Source organism: Brassica rapa, chromosome A04 (assembly GCF_000309985.2).
Source record: "Brassica rapa cultivar Chiifu-401-42 chromosome A04, CAAS_Brap_v3.01, whole genome shotgun sequence".
NCBI classification, from domain to species: Eukaryota; Viridiplantae; Streptophyta; class Magnoliopsida; order Brassicales; family Brassicaceae; genus Brassica; species Brassica rapa.
The window spans coordinates 21,886,237-21,908,905 of NC_024798.2; the positions used below are offsets into that span (position 1 = coordinate 21,886,237).

The following is a 22,669-nucleotide window of genomic DNA, read 5'->3' on the forward strand; positions in this document are numbered from 1 at the left end:
GTACTTGGTTGTATATGATATTTTCTTTGAACAAATGAAATATTTGCTAGTCAGTTACCAATATTTCCAGATTAAACAACAAGTAAAAAAAAACAAGATAAATTTATAGAAGTAACATAAATAAATACACAGGTTCAGTGCTATGGGATGCAAATGTATTTTATTTGTTGCCAAATAAATAATAATCTATAAAATAAAAAGAGAGGGGGGGGGAGGCGATAGGATAACAGAGACACACACATACATATATTCACTCCGCCGTCGAAGGCCAAACCCTAAATCCATTTCCTCTAAGAAAGAAAGGCATTTGGTTTGTGAGGTGTTGTCGATATCGAAACCCGAATCTGAGAGACATACCGAGTTCGATCCGAGTGGCGCTACATGTAAAAAGTTTGCTTCTTTTTTCTTTTTTAAATTCCTGCTGTGGATTCTTAGATCTAGAAGCTGTGTGTGTTGGAGATTAGATTAGGTGGGGAAGAGATCTTTAGGTTGTAATAAAAAAAAGGATGTCGTTCAAGAGTCTGATACAGGAGATGCGGGGAGAGCTAGGGAGTATTTCGAGGAAAGGATTCGGGTTTGGTAGATCCAGGTCTCAGCGCGTGGTTCAGGACTCTTGTGTAGTCCCTGTGGATGCTTTCAAGCAGAGCTGCTGGGCTACGATGCCCCCTGAGCTCCTCAGGGATGTCCTCGTGCGGATCGAGGCTTCCGAAGACACGTGGCCCTCTAGGAAGAATGTTGTTGCCTGCGCTGGTGTCTGCAGGAACTGGCGTGCTCTCGTCAAAGAGATCGTCAAAGTTCCTCAACTTTCCTCCAAACTCACTTTCCCAATCTCCCTCAAACAGCCCGGTCCCAGGGCATCTTCTTCGCTTCTTCAGTGCTATATCATCCGAAACCGCACCAATCAAACTTACCATCTCTACCTCGCCCTTAACCAAGGTCAATTCATAACACTTGCTTTGCTTTCTTTGTGAATAATAATAACAACACTGAAGAGTTTGCTCTCTTTATCTTCTTCAGCTTCTGCTTCTAATGATGATGGAAAGTTCCTTCTTGCTGCCAAGAGGTTTCGGAGGCCAACTTGCACCGACTACATCATCTCCTTAAACTCTGATGATGTCTCCAGAGGAAGCTCTTCCTACATCGGAAAGCTTAGGTCTGTCTGTTTTTTTTAAAGTCAACTGCCTCCTCCTTTTTCATATATTCTGACTTTCCTTTTTTGCAGGTCTAACTTTCTTGGGACCAAGTTCACTGTCTACGATGCTCAGCCCACCAATCCTGGAGCTCAGGTTACCAGAACCCGTTCAACCAGACTTCTCTCTTTGAAACAAGTTAGCCCCAGAGTTCCCTCTGGCAACTATCCCGTCTCACATATCTCTTATGAGCTTAACGTCTTGGGCTCCAGGTGATTCTCTTTTCTTTTTTTATTGAGAGAAGAAAAAATAAGATTGTTACTCTCTAACACTTGTTGTTGTACCAGAGGACCGAGGAGGATGCAGTGTGTAATGGATGCCATCCCTGCATCAGCAGTAGAACCTGCAGGAACGGCTCCAACTCAGACCGAACTTGTCCACAGCAATCTCGATATGTTCCCCTCATTCTCCTTCTTCAGGTCTAAATCAGTTCGTTCAGAGAGTCTCCCCCAGCCTGCTCAAAAGGATGGGCTGCTTGTCCTCAAGAACAAAGCCCCCAGATGGCACGAACAGCTCCAGTGCTGGTGCCTCAACTTCAATGGGAGAGTCACTGTTGCTTCCGTCAAGAACTTCCAGCTCGTAGCTGCTCCTGAGAACGGACCTGCTGGACCTGAGCACGAGAACGTGATTCTCCAGTTTGGGAAAGTCGGCAAAGATGTGTTCACAATGGATTTCCAGTACCCTATCTCTGCCTTCCAGGCCTTCACCATTTGCCTTAGCAGCTTCGATACCAAGATAGCTTGTGAATGAACTCCACCCCACCCGCAGGCGCAGGGTTATTTAGTTGTTGTATCATCATGTTGAAAGAGAGAGAAAGATGGGTTTGCTTTGGCCCTCTCATTGTCTAAGAAGTGTGTGTGTACTGTACATATAGTTTCAAAAGTCTTGGCAAAGTCCATACAAGGAGAGGGGGAGAGAGACTCAAAAACGATGACATTAGACTCTGTTTGTTGTTGTTATTCCGTTTATCTTTAGTGATTGTAGTTCCACAATCCAGACTATATGATTTCATCCCTCTGATAATTTTATTTTATTCTAAACGTTTTTTGGTATTTTTTTGAAAATGTAATTCAGATATTTAAAATTTCTGATACCAATTATCTTACATCGGAAGTTCCTTACAAAAACATGAGTTAACAATATCGTTAACAGGAGAGGGGTCTTTATTATTTAAAAGTGGAGGTGGTGGTGGTGGCCCTCCAAAGCAATCTCGTAGCAGCCAGCAGCAGCAGAGACAAGATAGACTGCAAGAAAGATTCAACAAACATATCTATCATCAACCCCTTTTAACTCTCGTACAAATACAATAACAATGAACTGTCTTTTACCAGGAACATATCATGTCTGAAAATCCAGCAAAGAACCCACCAATTGGTGGAAAGATCCCTGGTCCCCATCCAGGTCCGGGCCCTCCTGGTCCGCCAGGCCCTCCAAATCCAGGTCCAAGCCCTCCGGGTCCTCCAGGTCCCATGATAGGTCTTCAACAGTGTGGTTAAGATGTGGAAGAAACCTCTAATTCAGCAAGAATCTTGTGTGAATACAAGAACAGAGGAGGTGTGGGTTCTTATTTTATAGCAAAGTTTTTTGGTAGAATGAAATATACTCTATTCAAACAAACAGTTGATGAAGGAGGATAGATAGCAACAAAGGTTCTCCAAGGCTAATGGTTGAGCACGAGGGAGCTGCAACTACTTTTCCTCTCATCTCCATTCTCTCCACCAAATGGTCAAATCCGAAAACGTAACAAGAGGAGACGCAAACAAAGATGATGGAGACAGTGATATATATGATGCTTTTTAGAGAGACAGTCCAGCTTACTTAGGCTTTAGCTCAAAAGCATATGGGTTCATTGGCCAACAACTTAAGCCCACACAGAAACGAAAAAAATAAGCTCTTTCTGCCCATGAACCCATAACAATTTATGTACACTTTTCGAAGTCATAGCATTTAGGTAACACTATCACATGTGATCAGGATTTCCAAACATATATTGGTACTATACTAGTGAAGATTTATTTGTCAATACCGATCCTGAAAATGTGAAGGATGGAAAGCAACTAAAAAATTAGATCCCATTTATTAATAAGACCATATTAGTATAAAATATTTTTAAAACATATCTATTTGTGAGATCATCTTGCTTACATAAAGCAGCTAGATTACTTCAATCTTTTTTTGGAGATTTTTTAGCTGGTTAAATAATTTAAAAAGATTAAGGCTGAAAACCTAAACTTCTAGTGTTTTTCTTCAGGGCCAGCTCTGGTAATACTATTTTAGTTTTGTGGATATTTTACGTTCTTAGATTGTTCGGTTCTTAGTCATTTTCACTCAACATGTCCTTATAATGCTCGAATTTTTAATGTGATCTCGTTGAGATATGCGGGTACCACATCTCGCATGTGTGATGTGAATTACATCTCTCTCTTGTACTAAAGATTACGGCTCTTATTGTTCAAGCCATAAAGTAAACAATTAATTAAACAACTCTAATTGCACTAAAACGTATGGCTCTCGCTGTTCAAGCGGTGTAAGTGAACTTCTGAGTTTTATTTTATGTGTCTATGTCTTATGCTCAGCTCTCTTCCATCCCACATTGCCTACTATATATATACTGCTTCTTCATTTTTACTGAATTGAAAATTTTATCAGAAAGTGACAAAAATACTAAACTTAAGCTGTTTAGGTGAAACAATGTTATGTTTGGAAAGTGTCAAATACATCAAAAGAGAGAAAAAAAAATTCAAACAAGCTCAAAATTAATTTGGATGAATTACCCTATTCGAATCCCAAAAATATACATATGCATAACGTAAAACTTTGTTCTACTAAGCACCAAGAAAACTAAACTGAAACCGAATGTGATATTATTCCACTTTGGTTAATTATAATAAGGAATTTGCATGAGCTTCGTTACTCTTTAAAAAGCAAAAAAAGGACCATTTTCTCAAGTAATCATAGAGGTTCTCTATATATATCTTCTTCTCTTTTTGATACGAATTTGTAGCCTATAGGGGTATATTGCTTTTCTCACGCGCCGGTCAAAGAATCTTGGATCTTATAACAGCGACAACAAGTGAATGTGGATGTGGTTCTTACTTCTTACACGTCTTATACAACTCCCGATGAGATTCCCCTCCAACTCCCACGATCCCAAGTAGTTGGAGTTCAAGAAAAGTTGTCCCACACATCTTGTAATTAAAGCCCCTTCTACTTTTATTATTTCCCTTCGACCTTTTGCATTCAAAAGCGAATCATATCTTCATGAAAACTTAAAGGTCTATATTGTAAGCTTTTTGAATCTTTTGGCTCAACGAAATATATCAGTGATGTGGAACAATTGTTTATTCAAGCCATTAAAATGTTGAAGGGATTCTAAAATGTTCTTAAATATTCAATATCCAAGGTGCACTATGAAATGAAACGTTGATATATCAATTGGTCATATATGAATTTAGATTGATTACAGGCATAATATAAGATCATCAGCAGCAGTGCGAGTAAATCCATATAAGTTTTTCAAATATATTATTATTTAAAATTTTATAATTATACATATATATATTTATTTATTTATATAACTAATAAAATAAGATATTTAGTGTTTGGGTATTTCAACAACTGAAAGAGAGACTTTTTCACTTTCTATTCCATATTTTCTTTCTCTATAATTTTCTATTTTTATTTGGTAAATAACTCCTTAAAAGACTCACAGTTGATCATGTGGTTGCATTTAAACCTCAGTTAATGTCACATATTTTTTTTTCCTCTAGAAAGTATAATAAGTTAGGTTCGGTATTTTTATCGAATGTCATCCATCACAAGATTGCAATTTCTTAAAAATAAAATTTTGAAGCCGCCTTCTTGGTTAACATACTATCATACAGTGTTCTTCTTTATAAGCCTCCTTCTTGGTTAAAATCCATAAGTAAGCTAGCTAGTATTATCAGAACATGCATGTTGTCCATGTCGATCGGTTGGAATATCTCTCGTTGTTAAAAGTATGGAAAGTCTTTTCAATATTGGAAATCCAAAAAATTAATGCCAAACAAAAAAAAAAGAAAGAAAATAAACATATATTGAACACTCTTTTCATTAGCATAATTAAACAGAGACTTATACACGTACATCAACATACACCAGTTGATTAAGTAGAGTGAAACACGAAAGATGCTAAACAATAGAACAGAAGATACATATGATAAAATATCAGAAGAAGAACTCATCCGAATTTCTATCTAGTAGCTAGTATGCGTCGAGCTCACACTCTAGCTATAAGAATTGTTATTGTCACAAGCGAGCTAATATTAAGATTAATTATATGAAGGATCTCGATCGAGTTGGTTCAATTGGCCTGGTAAAGGAGGGACTGATAGGGCTTGATCAAGGGGACGAGAGAACCACTAAGGTGAAGTGACATGACTTCATTGGTGGAACCAACGAGCTTGCCACCTACGAAGACAGCTGGCACCGCCGTGGAACAGCCGATACGGAGGAGAGCCGTCTCGATTTCGCGGCAGTCTGGATCGTTGTCGATCTCGTGGATCGTTGGTTGAACCCTAAGGTCACGGAACAGGATCTGAACGGCGTAGCAGAGACAACATGAGCTCTTCGTGAAGATCACCACTCCTTTCTCTGACGACATTCTCATCACCTTGTCCATGAGATCGATGTATGTTTTGTTAATTAAGCTTTAGCCTTTTTTTGGTCGATGTATGTTTTGTTTGATTTGAGTTTGTAAAATGCTTGAAATCTGTTGTGCTATATATAGCAAGTTCGTGAGTGAGTCTTTGGATTCTTTTTATTTCTTTTATATACTTCGTCATAAGTCATAACAATACTGATTAGGTGTTCTCGAATACGATTCGAAACATAGCTATTAAATATCACCTTTTTGTGGGTTTAATGGTGAATAATATTTACAACGTTAGTGAAAGTGTCATAAAGATGCGTGAGTGCGTGTTCTGCATGGCCTAGCCCGCGTTAATTTTAGGGTTAACAATCAAAAGATAGATAATAATACGATATGTCGATATGCATGATTGCATTTTGGATTGGGAGAGGAGTTAATCGCATTAGGGAAGCATTAAGGGAGTGTTATTGCAAGAGTTTTTCACCCATAATATTAGTAAGAAAACAGAAAGTGGGAGAGAAAATAAAATTGTTGAGAGACGTTAAACTTGCAAAAAAATATACTGAGAGACTATGACAACAACTGTTTTTTGGAGTGGTACAATTTTTTTTATTTTTAAGTTTAATTTAAATACTTAATCAAGTTATATTAAAGTGTTACTAAACTACTTTTAGAGAAACGACGACTGAAGATGTTCTTAGTAATATTGCAACAAGCTAGATTTTGCCGGCAAGTCGGCTGCATGCAATTGTCGCACTAGTCTACAATACCTTTGCTCTGAGAGAAAAAAAGAACCTTTGATATGTTTTGGTTACAATGATTGCGTTGTAAGCTTGTAATATAATACACTATAAAATACATGAATGTATACTGTATATTTATGATTCCGTACATGTTAAAATAAACAAATTAGATTACAGCAAAGGAAGAGAAATCAAACAATAAGTTATATAATTTTGTGTATTCAAACCAATTTCGTAAGAAAACTAGGAAGATACTTGCAAACGATGTGCGGACATTGAAATCAGCATATATGGTTGAAGCTAGTATCGAGAAGTTGTCAATTTAATAATCTAAAATGATTCTGGTAAACATATATCTCCATAGATGATTGAATATTGGTGAGAAAATATATATATGCATTGTCGGTATAGCATAGTACACTGTGATTCCGCTAACACCAACTTGCCAAAGACAAATATTCTTTAGTTCTTTTGTAAGTAAAAAAAATATTCTTTCTTTTTTCTTCTACTCTTTTGTCTCTCTTGCCGGACGCACATGAGTCATCGGCAGCTTCATATTCTTGCTTTGCTTTTGCGATTGTTGCATGGTATGGTATATAACATTATAATTCATTGTGTCAGCATTTGAAGACACTTAATTACTCACAGTATATACGTAATATGTATCGCTCAAAAACTTAAGAAAAATAGATATATCATTGTTCATGATTCATGAGATGAAATAGAAATGAAAATGAGTGGAGACTGTATATGTAAAAGAAAAATTAATAGTAATACTAAACACAGTCAAAATGCTCTGGAGTCCTTTAGAACATGATTAATTGGGAGTTTTTAAAGTGAAGTTTTTAGGAAATATTTTTTTAGTTAAAAATTAAGAGGCGGTTTTTTAGAACCTCACCCTAAAAACCTTATTAATCATGCTCTTAGCATATGCTTGACTCATTAGTACTAAACCCAAAGAAAGTTGACAAAAAAAAAACACAAAGAAAACACTCAACAGTGATAGTGGGCAGAGTGTTGGATCATCATTGATACTCGTCCGAATCGAGAAACTGATAAGCAAAGGGGTGAGGTCATGGTGTTCATGACAGATTGAAAGAAGCATTAAAAAAGATTAAGCATGAAGACGTTTAGGGATTTTTCACCCTTTTAATTATGTTTTTGATTAATGTTAGTGCGTACATACAGCAAGAAGATAAACTTAAAAGCAAAATAATAAAAGACCTTAGAGCTACTAATGGACCATAAGCCCATGTTAATAAAGCCCATTCACGGTACTTATCACAAACCCTAACTTAACTAACCCTTTCGCTTCCAGACCAGAGGAAAAGAGCGTTGTCGGAGATGGAAGTGGAGTCGTCCGCAAATCGTGAAGCTCAGAGATTTGGTCTGAAGAACTCAATACCGACCAACTTCGGGTCGGACTACGTCTTCCAGATTGTCCCAAAGTAAGCAAAGCAAATCTCCGATTATTCCTCTTTTAAAACCAAAACCAAATTGAGAGATCCTTTTTTTTTTTTTTTTTTTTAACTTTTAGAGTGGATTGGGCGGCAATCGCGGTGTCCTTGTCGACCAACACCGTGAAGCTGTACTCGCCGGTGACAGCTCAATACTACGGCGAATTAAAAGGACACAGGGACACAGTCAATCAAATAGCGTTTTCATCGGACCTTCTTCACTCTTGCTCCTCGGATGGTACCATCAGATCTTGGGACACGCGCTCTTTCCAGCAGGTAGCGTGTATTGATGCTTCTGATAACGGTCAAGAGGTTTTTAGCTTCTCCTTTGGAGACCAGCTTCTCGCTGCTGGATGCAAGCAGCAGGTTTGTCTTTGGGACTGGAGAAACTCTAAGCAAGTTGCTTGTTTAGAGGAATCCCACATGGACGACGTCACTCAGGTTTCTCTTTCGATTAAAGTCTCTTTGTCTCTTTAGTTTGTTGTTAAAAAAGTGTCTAATTTGCAGGTACACTTTGTTCCTAACAATCGGAACAAACTTGTTTCTGCCTCTGTTGACGGTTTGATTTGTCTCTTCAACACTGAAGGTGATATCAACGACGATGACCATCTCGACTCTGTAAGTTTTTCTTTTCTTTTTTCCAAAGAATACATGAGAGAGAGAGAGACGACCCCTCCCCCTTCCCTTTGTTTATTAGGTGATCAACGTGGGAACCTCAGTTGGCAAGATAGGTTTCCTTGGAGATTCCTACCAAAAGCTCTGGTGTCTCACTCACATTGAAACCCTTAGGTATTTTACACTCACTCTGGCTTAATTGATGAGCTGATTGTCTCTAATTGGTGAACTGGTCTCCCTCCCTTTTCTAGTATCTGGAACTGGCAAGATGGAAGCTGCGAAGTCAACCTAGATAACGCTCGGGAGCTCGCTTCTGATAGTTGGAGTCAAGATAATGTCAATAATCTCTCATTCCTCTTCACACTTTATTGAGAGAGAGAGAGACAAACCTAATCTTTCTCCCTTTTTTTTTTTTTTTTTGCAGGTTGACTATTTTGTTGATTGCCATTGTCCAGGAGGTGAAGACTTATGGGTGGTAGGTGGAACCTGCGCAGGTACCATCGGTTATTTTCCGGTGAACTATAAAAGCCCTGCTGGATCAATAGGCCCTGCTGAAGCCATTCTTGGTGGAGGTCACGTAGATGTCGTCAGGAGCGTCCTGCAGATGCCTAGCGAGTATGGAGGATCCGCAGGTTTATTCGGGTGGACTGGGGGTGAAGATGGACGCTTATGTTGCTGGACGTCCGAAGAGAATTCTGCTGCTGGGAACAGCAACAACCGGTCTTGGACTTCAAGCGAATTGGTCGTTAAGCCCTCAAGGAACCGCCAAAAAAACAGGCACTCTCCTTACTAAGAAAATGGAGACACTCTTGGGTGTCTTTATGTTGTAACAGTAACCAAGACAGTTGCTTGAGCTTGAGATGTGTGTTATCCTCTCTCTTCATATTTTGTTTGGGCAATTTCTTTAAATGAAAGTTTGAAAGATGTCATTTTCAAATGGTAGTAAGTACCCAATACTGAGAAGAAAATTGGATCACAGCAACGTCTTTATTTATAATATATGTATCACAAAACACTCGTAAAAAAACAAAAAAAGTAAACACTTAATTACGACTCTACAACAAACATGGAATGGAATCCCCAAAGATCGATCATCGTTGGCTTTCTCAGGCGATTGCGAGCTTTACATTCACGGCAGTAACAAACGCAGCACAAGCCAAACACGGCTTTACCAGATTACCAGCTACCGGACTGATCTCATTAAAGGCCTTGTAGCATCCGAACAAGGCCGCAGATTGGCCTAACCACACCACAAGCCCGGCTACTCCTGACCCGACCAGGAACGTAACCGGACCCCAAAGCAAACAAAGCGTAAACTGAGCCAAGTAAAGATACAGAGCATTGGGCTTCTTGTGGAATCCACCGTCCACCCATACGAGCCACGCAGCCAAGCCCATCAGACCGCTCGACGCCAGGCGAGTGGCGTGTAGGACCCACGGAGGTGGGATCCACGACGAGGACCGAGCACGACTGCCGTAGCCGCCGCCGCCGAGGAAATACGTTTCGAAGAGCATCACGAGCACAGGAGCCGCAACCGCTACCGTTAGCGATTTAAGACCGCGTTTGGCCATCGCCCTCTTTTGGTCGCGTTGGCCTTTGTTGTTGTCATCTGCCTGTTTCCTGTCCGTCTCGGCCATAGCGGTGGTTGCTGCGTCTCTGTCGTCTCCTCCACGATGCCTGATGTCCTGAGAATCCATTACAACGTCTGTCTAACGCAGGAGGATACTAAGATTTGAGATCGAGAGATTGAGTAAATGAGATGAGAAGAGAAGAAGCAGCTTGGTCAGAGAATAATCAGGAGCTCAACTTTATAGGATAAGAATAAAAAGGCAAGAGTACAGGCTCTGGTGTCTGAGAGACAAGTGGCGAGCCCTTGACAGAGACGTGATACACGTGGAATGCCAATTATTATAGGGCTTATTGGTGAGATAGCCAATTTTGGAGACATAATTAAAAATCTAGCAATGATTTTGACATTATTAAGAATCTAACATTTGTGACACAACTGATCCGGTTATACCCTCTTCATCAACAATTATCCGGTGAATATATTATATATTGATAACGTAATTGAGAAAAAATATGGACACGGAGGAACCAAAAAATTTTAATGTGAAGGAAGAAGTACCATCCACGTGACAAGTTTATTGACCACATATATACACACCGAATTTTCTATTCTATATTGTCGAAGTAGTATATAACGCAAACTACACCTATAATCCATATATACTAAACAATAATTCAACCTCAACCCCAACTTATAAATAATATACCCTAAACCCTATGGAAACATAAACCCTAATCCAGCCTTAACCCTAATCTTGCATAAACTAAATCTAAATTTCTAAATTCCAGTAAAATGCATTACTATTCTACATGAGACATATAGAATAGAAAAAGTGAAAATGTAGTTCCAATCTAAATATCATTTTGATATATTTCTTAAATGTTGACATGATTATGCTTTCATGGAAGGTGGTAATGCTTGTCATATTGTCAACCCCAATCGTATAAATACTAAACCCTAAATTCTAATCACTAAACCCTAATCTAAATGTAAACCTTAAACCTAAATATAAACCATTAACCCAAATATAAACTCTAAATCCAAATGGAATGGAACATAATAAATAACATAGTACCAATAGTGAAATTATGAAATGTGTATGATTGCATTAAAGAAGTTAAAACTGATTTCAACCATACTCCCTCACCTTATAAATACTAAACCCTAAATTCTAATCACTAAATCCTAATCTAAATGTAAACCATAATCCAAATGTAAACCCTAAACCCAAATATCAAAATATATTTCTAAACAAAATAGAACAATTTTAGTAACCGTCAAATGAAATAGAATTTATCGCATAAAAATATATATATTGTTTTATATTTATATTCTATATGAATATAATAGAATAGAACATAATAAAAAAACTGTTCATCTTCTCCAACACGAGACATAGATTTACTTCAAACCAAATACGTACATATTCTAGCATCTTCACGACTGTCGCTTTGGAATCGGAGAAGCCTCCCCATTTCGTCTTCGACAAAGCTTCCTAACCAATCTTCTCTTCCACAAAACTTCTCTGAGAATTAGTGGTAGTGTCTTCTTCGCCTTTCGAAGTTGGATAGTCTACAATTTAATTTTGGTGAGTTAAGAATTTTTTTTATTTTTTTTAGTTAGCAGGTTAAACCGGTAGATGCAAAGGGTATTACAGTATTAATATAGATTTATAACAGTGTGTATAGGTTTAGTAAGGAAAATGGCTAGTTGGTGAATTATGATTTTTTTCATGGTTATACTCCCTAATTTCCCATTATAAAAACTGTTTTTGTTTTGGATATGAATCGACTCTCTGAAAGAAAAAATGGTGGACACGTGCTTATTATATGCTCATGCCTGCATGGCATTCCCAGCTTTTGGACGATTACGATGCTTTATTTACCAGCTTAATTAATTAATATTAATATATATTTTGTATGTATTTTCGCAGTCGTGGGAGCAAGCGAAGAAGACAAACACCGGTTCACAAATTTAAAAAATGGGGCAGATACCGACTAATAATTTGGGCTTTTCTATGGGCTTCAACTAAGACAAAGTGACACTCCCAATAGACCAAAGACAAGTGAACATTTTGATAAGCTAAGATTTTGTACCGCCTTTCTTGCTTCTCCAGATACAATTTGTTATTTCCTCACTCGGAAATTGCACAATGATAATGAGAAGTTTTAATCTAACTCATTGTAAACCATATGGAAGGACTAGAGGCATTGTATTTTTCCATCTAGATCAGACATGGTCAGACAAATATTTTATTCGGAACAACTCTTTGTGACAAATTAGAACTTGGTCTAATTGATATGATTGGCCGGCAAAAAATAAATAAAAACAATAATAATAAATGACTATTGGAAGTAGATACAGAGAAAAGGAACTGGATACAGAAGAGACACTTGTGTTAATCCTTGGTCACACAAACTTAACTCGCGGGTAGGTGGGATGTGTGTGAAAGGTTGTTGCCGTCTACTTTTATGGGTTTCCACGAGTTATGGAGGAGCGCCAAAGAGAGAGAGAGAGAGAGAAATGGATAGGAGGAAACTGTATGTACTTACCATTTTCGTGACTCTCTCTGTTAGATGCGGGTGCGTTGCTAATTACACCAGGGACGATTTCCCTCATGACTTCACTTTTGGATCTGGAACTTCTGCTTATCAGGTAAGGAATACTATTTTCTTCGTTCTTCTCCATCAATCTCTCAACTGAAGAAGCAATGTTTGTTTGGTCTCTACAAAGTGGGAAGGAGCTTATGATGAAGACGGGAAAAAGCCTAGCGTCTGGGACACTTACGTTCACTCTCGTAACTCTTTCTTTCTCTTTTCATATATTTGGACTCTAGCTCAACCGTTGCTCGCTCTTACACTCTAAACATCATCAATCTTGCAAGTTATATACACTAACACTACGTATTCACCATAATTATTCGTGTTTCTTGACTCTACCATCAATTTTGGAAATTTCTCTTTTTGGATGTACTCTTCGTAAAATAGAAAAAATAAAATAAATTAAAATGTTATTCAACTTGGTAGGTAACATGGAGAATGGAGACAAAGCTTGTGATGGGTATCACAAGTACAAGGTCCCCCCCCCTCTCTCTCTCTTATTCATCACCAAGCAGACTAGACTCTTAAGATAAAGAGAGTGTGTTTATTATATAGGTTTGGCTTTTGTTTTGTCACATAATATACGATCAGATTTCATGCTCACTCTGCAGGAAGATGTGCAGCTGATGGTTGAAACTGGCTTAGAGGCATTCAGATTCTCCATCTCTTGGTCTAGGCTTATACCCAGTTAGTGTCTTCTTTTAAAGTGCTACCCCACATTTTTTTATTTGTTTTATTTTTCTACTGGAAGAGACCAATGAAGTTCATGAGCTCTTATCTCATTATCAGATGGAAGAGGTTCTGTTAACCCAAAGGGTTTACAGTTCTACAAGAATTTCATCCTTGAACTTGTATCCCATGGTAAGACCCATCTTCATTTATCCACTTAAAACCTATTTTTCTGCCCAGTGTGTTATAGAGTGTCCTTGTAACTCCTATTATTAACTATGAATTTTGTGTAACCTAACTACTACAGGAATTGAACCACATGTTACACTGTACCATTACGATCATCCTCAGCAACTCGAGGATGAATATGGAGGATGGCTCAACCGCAGAATTATGTAAAGGCTAATCAAACTGGCCTTTACCTACCTTCGTTTATTTTACATAATTCTAGAAGAAGAAAAAATGACCTGAAAACTACCAACAGTTGCTTTTTTTTTATATTTCCGCAGAAAAGACTTTACAGCTTATGCAGATGTTTGCTTCAGAGAGTTTGGGAAACACGTAAAATTCTGGACCACAATAAACGAGGCTAATATATTCACTGTAGGAGGTTACGACGGTGGGAATACACCGCCTGGTCGTTGTTCTACCTGCTTGTCAGGCAACTCATCGACTGAACCATATATCGTAGCCCATAACTTGCTTCTTGCCCACGCCTCTGCTTCAAGGCTATACAAACAAAAGTACAAGGTAATACTACTTTGCTTTCTACATTTTATTAATGTGTGAGGTTGACGACAAAAATGGCGCAGAATACACAAGGAGGTTCTGTAGGCTTTAGCATATTTGCAATAGGATTTAGACCTAGTATAAACTCCAAGGATGATGAAATGGCAATCCAAAGATTCAAAGATTTCTTCTTCGGGTGGTGAGTCAGGGCACAAAAAGGTTACAAGGAGGGTTTATACATACAAAATCTAATTATTATAAATCCATCAGGATGCTGGGGCCTCTTACATATGGAGACTATCCAGAGGGGATGAAAAGAATAGTAGGAACAAGACTGCCAGTTTTCACAAAGGAAGAATCAGAAAAAGTCAAAGGCTCCTCTGACTTTGTAGGAGTCATTCACTATCTTGCTGCTTCTATCTCAAACGCCCAATCCCAACCTTCTCTTCCAGGGGACTCTGCTTTTTTTACAGACATAGGCGCGTCTTTGACATGTAGGAATTATAACCCCCAATCTTTTTGAACAACCAAAACAAACTCTTTGCTCTTTTTTTTTTTGGGGCTAATCATCTCCTCTTTTGTTTTACTGCTCGGGATGGACAGACTCTGGTAACTTCTCAGCTTTCGAGGTAAGAATTTCAATGATGAAAAACAAATACAGAATGCTGTTTCTCCCTCCCTCTCTAACATTCTCGTTCCATATTTCCAGTATGAAGTTGCTCCATGGGCTATGGAAGTGGTCCTGGAGTATATAAAGCAGAGCTATGGCAATCCTCCTGTCTACATTCTTGAGAATGGTCTCTTTCTTTCCTTTTCTCTATCTCTTGTTTTCTTTTTTTTTTTCTGAATCCTATTGCCTATTGCCTATGCAAAACGAATAGGTAAACCGATGAAGCAAGATTTGCAGCTACAAAAGAAGGACACGCCAAGGATTGAGTTTTTAGATGCGTATATTGGCGCTGTGCTCAAAGCCGTTAGGTAGTAACTACAATCTTCCTTTCTGGAACTTCTCTTATCTCTTCTTGTCTCTGTAATAATGGGGTGTAACAAGAGACTACTACTACTACTACGTGCAGGAATGGATCAGACACGAGAGGTTACTTCGTGTGGTCGTTTATGGATTTGTATGAGTTGCTAAGCGGATACAAGTTTAGTTTTGGATTGTACTCTGTGAATTTCAGCGATCCTCATCGCAACAGATCTCCCAAACTCTCTGCTCATTGGTACTCTGCTTTCCTCAAGGGCAACACCACCTTTCTTGGCTCCCAAGGCATCACGCGATCGCAGAGCAACTTGTCTTCCTCCTAGTAGCTTTTTTTTTTTTTTTTTTAAGAAGTTATGTTTCTGATGAATCCAGTTCAGTTTAAAACCCGATTATAATCGAATAAATATGCATAATTTAAAGAGCTAGCGAGTTTATTTATTGTGCGTCATTAGGCAGTCATACATTTTACATAAACGCTGTTGTTTTATTATACTTCAAATAAAATCAAGGAAAAACATAAAAAACTGCATGCCACTAAATTTGCTAGGAACTCAACGTTTTTAAAACTGAATTGTGTCTGAATTTAACGTTTAAGGGTTAACATCATTACCAAGACAAAGAAAATGATATAAAAAAATCTTAATATCATTTGGGCTCTTTTTCTTTTTATGATACAACAATAACAACAACAAGAGGTGTGGTATTATGGTAAAGAAAGTAGAAAATATTATTCGGTGGAGCAAGCAGCAGCAGCAAATACTATTCGAAAAATCCCCTATATATTAATTGGGGATCTTTTAAATAGTTATAACCTTAATTTTGTACTAATTAAAAAGAAACCCCATCCTATGTGGCAGTTGTTCAAGCTATCTAAAAATCTGATGTGGCAGAATTATAAGGCATTGACATATTTAGCATAGTCTAAAATAAACTCCCTAGCAAAATATAACACTTAGACAGTAACAAGTATACGAATATACATAGTTAATGCATTTATGTGGCATTTATTATATAACGTTTTGCTGTTCAAATAATAAACGATTTCTTATCATGTAAACATGACTATATATTAGTACTAACTCTTAAGAATTAATTTACTCACACTACAACAATAGTAATGTCTAATCTCCGACAGCCATATATATCAGAAGTTTCTCGGTAACGAGTATCTCCTACTACATTCTGACAATCAAATTTTAGTCGGAGTTTGGGTCTCGGAAATCTCAGTTTCTCGGAAATAACTTGGTACATTCCAATTACTAATATTGTCGGAACTCTTTGTCGGAAATATATCAAAACATTCCGATGAACTATAGGAATACATTCTCGATAATTTTCGAGGAATTGATGTTTTAAAAAAATTTGATTTATATGTTATATATTATTTTTATTTTTAGATTTTTAAAAATTTAAAGTATATAAAAACTTTAATTTTAGAAAAAAATTAAATAGATTATGTGAACCCAAACCTGAACCAAACTCGGAAAGATCTAATCCGAACAAAAGAGAATTAAACAAGATCCGGAAAATCCGCATAAATAATCAAATGTTACAATATAAAAATATAAGTTTTTAAATAAATATTTTATCCTGCGCAAGGCGCGGGTCTTATCCTAGTTTACTAAATAAAAGAGGGGATAAAGTAAAGAGGACCATCAAAAGTATCGCATTCCTCTTTCACGTGTACACAAACTCTTTCTCTTGGGGTATAATTAAGGTGAAAGCTAAGCTCTGCTAGATCATTTTGGAATCTTCTTCTTCTTCTGTAAGCTCAAGCAAAAGGGCGTTGAGAGTCATGGCTACCGTAGAGGAGAAACCGCTGATGGTCGTCGGTGTGGACGAAAGCGAGCAGAGCACCTACGCTTTGGAGTGGACGCTCGATCGCTTCTTCGCTCCCTACGCTCCCAATTTTCCGTTCAAGCTCTTGATCATCCACGCCAAACCTAACGCCGTCTCCGCCGTTGGTTTCGCTGGTCCCGGTACGTAAGCTCTTTGATCTTTGATGGACTAGACTAGACACACTCTTCTTCTTCTTCTTCTTCTTCTTATAGCTAATAGGGTTCTGTTTTAGGGAGATAACTTGTGATGTTTTTGGTTTTTAGGAATTGTGGAGGTTGTGCCTCATGTTGATGCAGATTTGAAGCATACCGCTGCTAAGGTTGTCGAAAAGGCCAAAGGAATCTGTGAGAGCAAATCGGTACGGATGATGAGATTATTTTAGAAGACTATATAATTGGAAATTAATACATGTGTGTTACTTCGTTATTTATTCATCGTGTATTGTTATATGAGGTTTAGGTTGTGTGAATCAATCAAAAGCATCAAGCTAGCTAGACACACTAGTTTTCTTTTTCTTAACAACTATTATCTTATCTTTTATTTAGCTCCCTAGCGAGCTAGGCGCAAACTACCTTCTTCTCAATTAATTATTCTAGGTTTGATGTGTAGGTTCATGACGCGACGATGGAAGTTTTCGAAGGCGATGCAAGGAATATCCTGTGCGAGGTTGTGGATAAACACCATGCTTCTCTTCTTGTTGTGGGAAGCCATGGTCATGGAGCAATCAAGAGGTAAGAAAATTAATTCATCTTTTAAAAATATGGTAGTACTCCTTGGTGAACTTGACAATGATCAATCACTTGTCTGTTTGGGACAGGGCGGTTATCGGGAGCGTGAGCGACTACTGTGCCCATCATGCGCATTGCTCGGTGATGATCGTCAAGAAGCCTAAGATCAAGCTCTGATGATCACCCAACAGCCAAAATAAAGTCTCTCCGCCTAGTCAAATCAAATAATGTTTACCTTGATGTGAAATGATTCAAGACAATATTTGTGTGTGATTGTTTATTACATGTACTCTTTTTATCATCAGTGTACTTTTCAGTATTCCTAAACTATATTATTCCCGTTTAGTAATGATGTGGGTATCTTTCTCTATTACAAAGAAAAAACTTGTTATAAAGCTTAAATAACTTATCAAAAACTCTGATATGAAAGAATGGCAGTCTGGTTTGGAGCTGAATGGGTCGTTGGTTGAGGGCTAATTGTTGGATGCACTCTTCTATTCTATCTGATATTATGCATGTTTGGGTGCCTTATTCGAACATTACCCTCACGATATCATCATCATTACCAAAATGTGGTTAGGTAGTGAATTTGGGCTCTCGTTCATTTTCAATGCCAACACACATCACAATATTAAATGTCATCCTACCGGTTTAGATAACGATCTTGTAACCGGTCTTTTTTTGGGGTATTCAATAATTTGATGATTATATACTACAAGTTATAATTGCGAAACTAATTCCACTTCAAAAATGGTCTATTAGATTTTTTTTTTTTTTTAACTAAAATTTCCCTCTTGCTTCAAGGAAAACTATAATCAATTCAATAATTCACAAACACATCAAATGATTAGGGGATCAAAGAACTAAGCTTAAAGAGTTACCAATCTGTCGGCGTCCAACTGACTTTTTTCATAGTCTTTTTAACTTTCATTATAGCTTCTCACCTTTCTCTTGCTTCCCCTGCAACCCTCAAAAATTTAGAAAATGACTATTTGTGTTTGTTCATTAATCATTCATTAATCCATTAGTTTTATAATCTAGAAAGCAAAATATTTTTTAAACTTAAATCTACGTATGGTAAATGGTAAACGAAATTGAAAACTACATCATATACGAAATTGAAAACTACATCATATACGAAATTGAAAACTACATCCACCTTTCTCTTGTGGTAGTCTATACTTTAAATGGTAAAAGAAATGGAAAACTGCATCATATATACCTAAACCCAGATATGGCTGGTAGACTTTAAATCATATAATGCTTAATCGTTATAGTGATTACTATAAGAACTACAAAAGGACTTTCCCCATATGCTTTAAAACTTCAAGTTCACGTCCTTGTATCTTAATTAATAAAGGTTAAAAGTTACGTAATAATCCCATCATCCGCCCCTTCCTGTGTATATATAGTCCCTGGCTAGATCTCTCTCTCCTCTTTCAATCTGTAATAATATATTTCTTCTAACCACATGAATTCTTTTATCACGTTTGCTCTTCTCTCTCTTCTTCTGGCACTAAACTCAAACCCGTCGTATGCCTCCGGGCGCAACCACACAGACGATACAAACGCGTGTAGGGTGACGCGATACAGCAGGTACATTAAAAACGCGTGCAGCGTAACGCAAAACCAACAGCTATGCTTTCGAACGCTATGGCCGTTTGCAATCGTCGCTAAAAACAACTCGAGCAAGTGGGCCCGAGCTAGCGTCGCGGTGACCATAACGGACACGAAACAGATCCTAAGACTCTTGCTGAAAACGCGGAGTTCGGCGGTTGGGAAACGCGAGAGAGTCGCGTTATCGGATTGTCGAGAGCTATTCGTGGACTCCCTTGGCAATCTCTACAAGTCACTCGCCCTTCTCCGGAAACTGGACGCCGACGAGTTTCAGCAGCAGATGAGCGATCTCGCCACGTGGTTAAGCTCTGCACTCACGGATGAGGACACGTGTCTAGATGGGTTTGAGGAGACGTCGATTAGATCGTCGACGGTGAGAATGATTCGGAGGAGAGCGACAAGGTGTATGCAGTTATGCAGCAACGCTCTGGCGATACTGAGCAAGCTTGCTTATGATGGCTTGTAGTCTACGCTATGGGCTTTATCTTTTTTTTTTTTTTGAATGAATACGCTATGCGCTTATTATTGTGATAACAACATATTATTATTACACACGATGAATTATACTACATTTAAGCAAATTATCATGGATTAATGATTTCATAGTATTTACTCCGTTTTTTCTGGTCTCCTCTTTCTCTATTTATCGAATTTTGTTTTTTATACACAGATGTATGATTGATCAGTCAAACCGAAATATTCAAACATCTTATAGCCATTTTGCCATATGTCATAGTCACATTTAAGTTCTGAATAGTGACTGCGGTTTGAGCGGTACATGTTCTATATACTGAATGAGTCCTATCGGTTTATAAAGTCGTGAAAATTGGAAGTGTACATTTTATTCGTGGAATGTAATCATAATCAAATTTGCCCAAATTTGGTTATGCTATCTTGGTTATGATTATTCTTATACCATAAAATATTTCAAAAAATTATGATTTAAGCATTAGTACTATGCTTTGTGTTGGAATCAGCATTCAGCCAACCTTAGTTAATTTTGATATTTCGCATCTCATTTTCCATTTTACCGACACCAAATCTCAATGTTTGGTCATATGATTTCATACTTGTGTCTACAACTCTATTTTCATTGTTTGTCATGTGGAATTCGTATTTGTGTTTCTTTATGTCTTTAATACAAAGGTTATGATGTGTACAAAAATTAAAATGTAAAGAAAATGTCATTAATTGTCAAAAAAAAACAGGTTGTATTTAATTTTAGGGGTTTATGATGAACAATAAATTAATTGGTTAACGACAAGTAGTAAATACATAACAAAAAAAAATAAAAAAATCATTTTTTTTTTTGATCAAACAAGATTTTATAGATAACTAGTCTCCATTGGAGGAATAGTTTACAAAGACGATAACAAAGCCATACTGACTAACAACTTTGCTGCAACAAAAGGGAAGCAAAAACACAAAGATAGAAGCAATCATTATACATAAAAATCATTTAAATTTAAAACTAATTATTTAGTTGTAATTGGTGAAGAAATGGACGCAGATAATAATGGATGGCCGGTTTTTTGTTATTGGTTTTGAACGTCTGAATTCAATAACAAATTGTTCAAAGGGAAACCATCAGATGGAAACAAAGTGGATGGCCGGTTTAGAAGAAACATTCGACCCAAAAAAAAGAATAAAAAATGAAAGGGGGGCATTAAGCGTAAATTTAAAAAAAAAGTAGAGACGCGGGGGTGTAATAATTTAAATAAAGAAAAGTGGACTGAGTCAGCGGCGAGTTCGACTCCGTAATCAAAGACTCTCCCTCCCATAAATTATCCTACGAAGAAGATGGCGTGGGAGCTGACATACATGCTGAGGGAACAGAGACTCGTCTTCGTGCTCGTCGGCATTGCAATCGCCACCTTAGGCTTCACCCTTTTCTCTCCTTCCTCCTCGTTGGCGCAGAGTAGAATAGAGTACATGAGCGGCCGTGGGATGGGATCGGAAGATCCCTCTGGGTCTGAAACGCAAAGGTCTTCGGGTGGTGGGGGGTCACACCTGGTGGACAGGTTGATGGCGAGAGGAGACAATGTGATCGTCGTGGACAACTTCTTCACGGGGAGTAAAGAGAACGTGATGCACCATTTCGGCAACCCTAACTTCGACGAAGGGAAGCGTACGGCGGAGACGTTGGCTATGGATTACCACAGAGGCGCTAATGTTGAGGTTAGGATAGCTCGGATCTTCAATACTTATGTGTATCGATGACGCTCGTGTCGTCGTTGCCCAGGTAACAAACAACACGCTTTTCTTTTTTACATTTTAACACTTTTAATGCTTTTTGGCATAAGCATGAATAGTAGATTACATCCAATGAGATTAATCGAAAGATGATGATTTAAGTAAATGGATTTGGTGCAGGCATTAAGAAAAGAGCCATTGACTGTTTATGGCGATGGCAAGCAGACCAGGAGCTTCCAGTTTGTCTCTGATCTGGTATACCCTCCTTTATCTTACTTTATACTATACTATATAATAATGTCACATTAACTTTGAGGATAGGATGGATTGCACATTAAATATCAAAATAACAGAAAAATGTGGCTTTAGTTCGTTATTGTACACTTGTTTTCTTGAGTTGAAAATATATATATATATATATATATATATATATATATATATATATATATATATATATATATATATATATAGAATTTTCTTATTTGTCTCTGGCTTGTTGTTTATTTAGCATTGTGAACTTGAATGCGATTTAGGTGGAGGGTCTGATGAGGTTGATGGAAGGAGAACATGTTGGCCCATTTAACCTCGGTAACCCTGGTGAATTCACCGTGCTCGAGCTCGCTAAGGTGGTGCAAGAGACGATAGACCCGAACGCAAAGATAGAGTTTGGACCAAACACAAGAGGAAACCAGACATCACAAAGGCCAAAGAGCTTCTTGGTTGGGAACCAAAGGTCGCTCTCCGCCAAGGGCTCCCTCTTATGGTCCAAGATTTCCGTCAGCGTGTCTTTGGCGACCAAAAGCAGGAGACCATCACCACCACTTCTTCTTCATCAACAGAATAAAAGCAATTAGCCAAGGTCTGAGCACCTATATAAAAACAACTCACAACTCAGGTCGGTCGTAGGGACAGGATCTTCATTTTTGTTTTACCATTTCCTTTTTTTTTTGTTATTTGTGTTTATTGCCTTTTTGCTACTGCCGTGTGTTGTGGAGATCGTACCTCACACCCGATTTTTCAACATTTGTTATTTTTTTAATGAAATCTGAAAGTTACTGAACTACAAGCAAACTGAGTTGAGGAGAAAGGTGGGTTAACTAACGT

General features: G+C 37.8%; 7 protein-coding genes and 1 pseudogene across 8 annotated transcripts; 6 read left to right on the top strand and 2 right to left on the bottom strand.

Annotated features, from left to right (window-relative positions):
• Positions 1 to 152: 152 nt before the first annotated feature.
• LOC103843242 (tubby-like F-box protein 3) lies at positions 153 to 2,204 on the top strand. The gene is made up of 4 exons (XM_009119944.3): positions 153 to 936; positions 1,018 to 1,153; positions 1,223 to 1,402; positions 1,478 to 2,204. The coding sequence occupies exons 1-4, from the start codon at positions 507 to 509 to the stop codon at positions 1,938 to 1,940; spliced, it is 1,209 nt and encodes a 402-aa protein (XP_009118192.1). The 5' UTR covers positions 153 to 506; the 3' UTR covers positions 1,941 to 2,204.
• On the top strand, positions 1,875 to 15,626 carry LOC103843278 (beta-glucosidase 3). 2 transcript variants are annotated; one of them, XM_009119986.3, is made up of 14 exons: positions 1,875 to 2,110; positions 12,710 to 12,860; positions 12,939 to 13,002; positions 13,232 to 13,281; positions 13,417 to 13,492; positions 13,595 to 13,666; positions 13,782 to 13,869; positions 13,984 to 14,224; positions 14,287 to 14,402; positions 14,474 to 14,697; positions 14,807 to 14,832; positions 14,913 to 15,000; positions 15,085 to 15,181; positions 15,280 to 15,626. In XM_009119986.3, exons 2-14 carry the CDS (start codon positions 12,729 to 12,731, stop codon positions 15,509 to 15,511), a joined length of 1,506 nt encoding a protein of 501 aa, XP_009118234.2. In that variant the 5' UTR covers positions 1,875 to 2,110; positions 12,710 to 12,728; the 3' UTR covers positions 15,512 to 15,626. The 2 variants fall into 2 exon arrangements, with proteins under 2 accessions (XP_009118234.2, XP_009118241.1); XM_009119993.2 differs by lacking the exons at positions 1,875 to 2,110; positions 12,710 to 12,860; positions 12,939 to 13,002; ... (1 more) ...; positions 13,417 to 13,492; positions 13,595 to 13,666 and having other exon boundaries at positions 13,794 to 13,869; positions 13,989 to 14,224.
• LOC103843251 (glutaredoxin-C13) lies at positions 5,247 to 7,504 on the bottom strand. Its single transcript, XM_033290298.1, has one exon. It carries the CDS (start codon positions 5,848 to 5,850, stop codon positions 5,533 to 5,535), a length of 318 nt encoding a protein of 105 aa, XP_033146189.1. The 5' UTR covers positions 5,851 to 7,504; the 3' UTR covers positions 5,247 to 5,532.
• RGAL (WD repeat-containing protein GTS1) lies at positions 7,758 to 9,611 on the top strand. The gene is made up of 6 exons (XM_009119964.3): positions 7,758 to 8,011; positions 8,101 to 8,461; positions 8,528 to 8,638; positions 8,718 to 8,809; positions 8,887 to 8,971; positions 9,060 to 9,611. Exons 1-6 carry the CDS (start codon positions 7,908 to 7,910, stop codon positions 9,426 to 9,428), a joined length of 1,122 nt encoding a protein of 373 aa, XP_009118212.1. The 5' UTR covers positions 7,758 to 7,907; the 3' UTR covers positions 9,429 to 9,611.
• On the bottom strand, positions 9,593 to 10,433 carry LOC103843269 (translocator protein homolog). The gene has a single exon (XM_009119976.3). The coding sequence runs from the start codon at positions 10,330 to 10,332 to the stop codon at positions 9,742 to 9,744; it is 591 nt and encodes a 196-aa protein (XP_009118224.2). The 5' UTR covers positions 10,333 to 10,433; the 3' UTR covers positions 9,593 to 9,741.
• Positions 15,627 to 16,983: 1,357 nt separating the features above from the next.
• Positions 16,984 to 17,932, top strand: LOC103843295 (universal stress protein A-like protein). Its single transcript, NM_001302041.1, has 4 exons — positions 16,984 to 17,167; positions 17,291 to 17,385; positions 17,637 to 17,758; positions 17,845 to 17,932. Exons 1-4 carry the CDS (start codon positions 16,984 to 16,986, stop codon positions 17,930 to 17,932), a joined length of 489 nt encoding a protein of 162 aa, NP_001288970.1.
• Positions 17,933 to 18,369: 437 nt separating this feature from the next.
• Positions 18,370 to 20,090, top strand: LOC103843306 (pectinesterase inhibitor 6). The gene has a single exon (XM_009120016.3). The coding sequence runs from the start codon at positions 19,227 to 19,229 to the stop codon at positions 19,836 to 19,838; it is 612 nt and encodes a 203-aa protein (XP_009118264.2). The 5' UTR covers positions 18,370 to 19,226; the 3' UTR covers positions 19,839 to 20,090.
• Positions 20,091 to 21,033: 943 nt separating this feature from the next.
• LOC103844836 lies at positions 21,034 to 22,628 on the top strand (annotated as a pseudogene).
• Positions 22,629 to 22,669: the final 41 nt, after the last annotated feature.

Bases quoted from the DNA above. Each gene is read 5' to 3' on its own strand.
- LOC103843278 (XM_009119986.3), top strand. From the start codon at position 12,729: ATGGATAGGAGGAAACTGTATGTACTTACCATTTTCGTGACTCTCTCT. The intron at 14,225-14,286 runs GTAATACTACTT...AAAATGGCGCAG, and splicing joins TATACAAACAAAAGTACAAG to AATACACAAGGAGGTTCTGT. The intron at 15,182-15,279 runs GTAGTAACTACA...TACTACGTGCAG, and splicing joins GCTGTGCTCAAAGCCGTTAG to GAATGGATCAGACACGAGAG.
- RGAL (XM_009119964.3), top strand. From the start codon at position 7,908: ATGGAAGTGGAGTCGTCCGCAAATCGTGAAGCTCAGAGATTTGGTCTG. The intron at 8,810-8,886 runs GTATTTTACACT...TCCCTTTTCTAG, and splicing joins ACTCACATTGAAACCCTTAG to TATCTGGAACTGGCAAGATG. The intron at 8,972-9,059 runs GTCAATAATCTC...TTTTTTTTGCAG, and splicing joins ATAGTTGGAGTCAAGATAAT to GTTGACTATTTTGTTGATTG.
- LOC103843295 (NM_001302041.1), top strand. From the start codon at position 16,984: ATGGCTACCGTAGAGGAGAAACCGCTGATGGTCGTCGGTGTGGACGAA. The intron at 17,168-17,290 runs GTACGTAAGCTC...TTTGGTTTTTAG, and splicing joins CGTTGGTTTCGCTGGTCCCG to GAATTGTGGAGGTTGTGCCT. The intron at 17,386-17,636 runs GTACGGATGATG...TTTGATGTGTAG, and splicing joins GAATCTGTGAGAGCAAATCG to GTTCATGACGCGACGATGGA.
- LOC103843269 (XM_009119976.3), bottom strand. From the start codon at position 10,332: ATGGATTCTCAGGACATCAGGCATCGTGGAGGAGACGACAGAGACGCA.
- LOC103843251 (XM_033290298.1), bottom strand. From the start codon at position 5,850: ATGGACAAGGTGATGAGAATGTCGTCAGAGAAAGGAGTGGTGATCTTC.
- LOC103843306 (XM_009120016.3), top strand. From the start codon at position 19,227: ATGAATTCTTTTATCACGTTTGCTCTTCTCTCTCTTCTTCTGGCACTA.
- LOC103843242 (XM_009119944.3), top strand. From the start codon at position 507: ATGTCGTTCAAGAGTCTGATACAGGAGATGCGGGGAGAGCTAGGGAGT. The intron at 937-1,017 runs GTCAATTCATAA...TATCTTCTTCAG, and splicing joins CTACCTCGCCCTTAACCAAG to CTTCTGCTTCTAATGATGAT. The intron at 1,403-1,477 runs GTGATTCTCTTT...TTGTTGTACCAG, and splicing joins CTTAACGTCTTGGGCTCCAG to AGGACCGAGGAGGATGCAGT.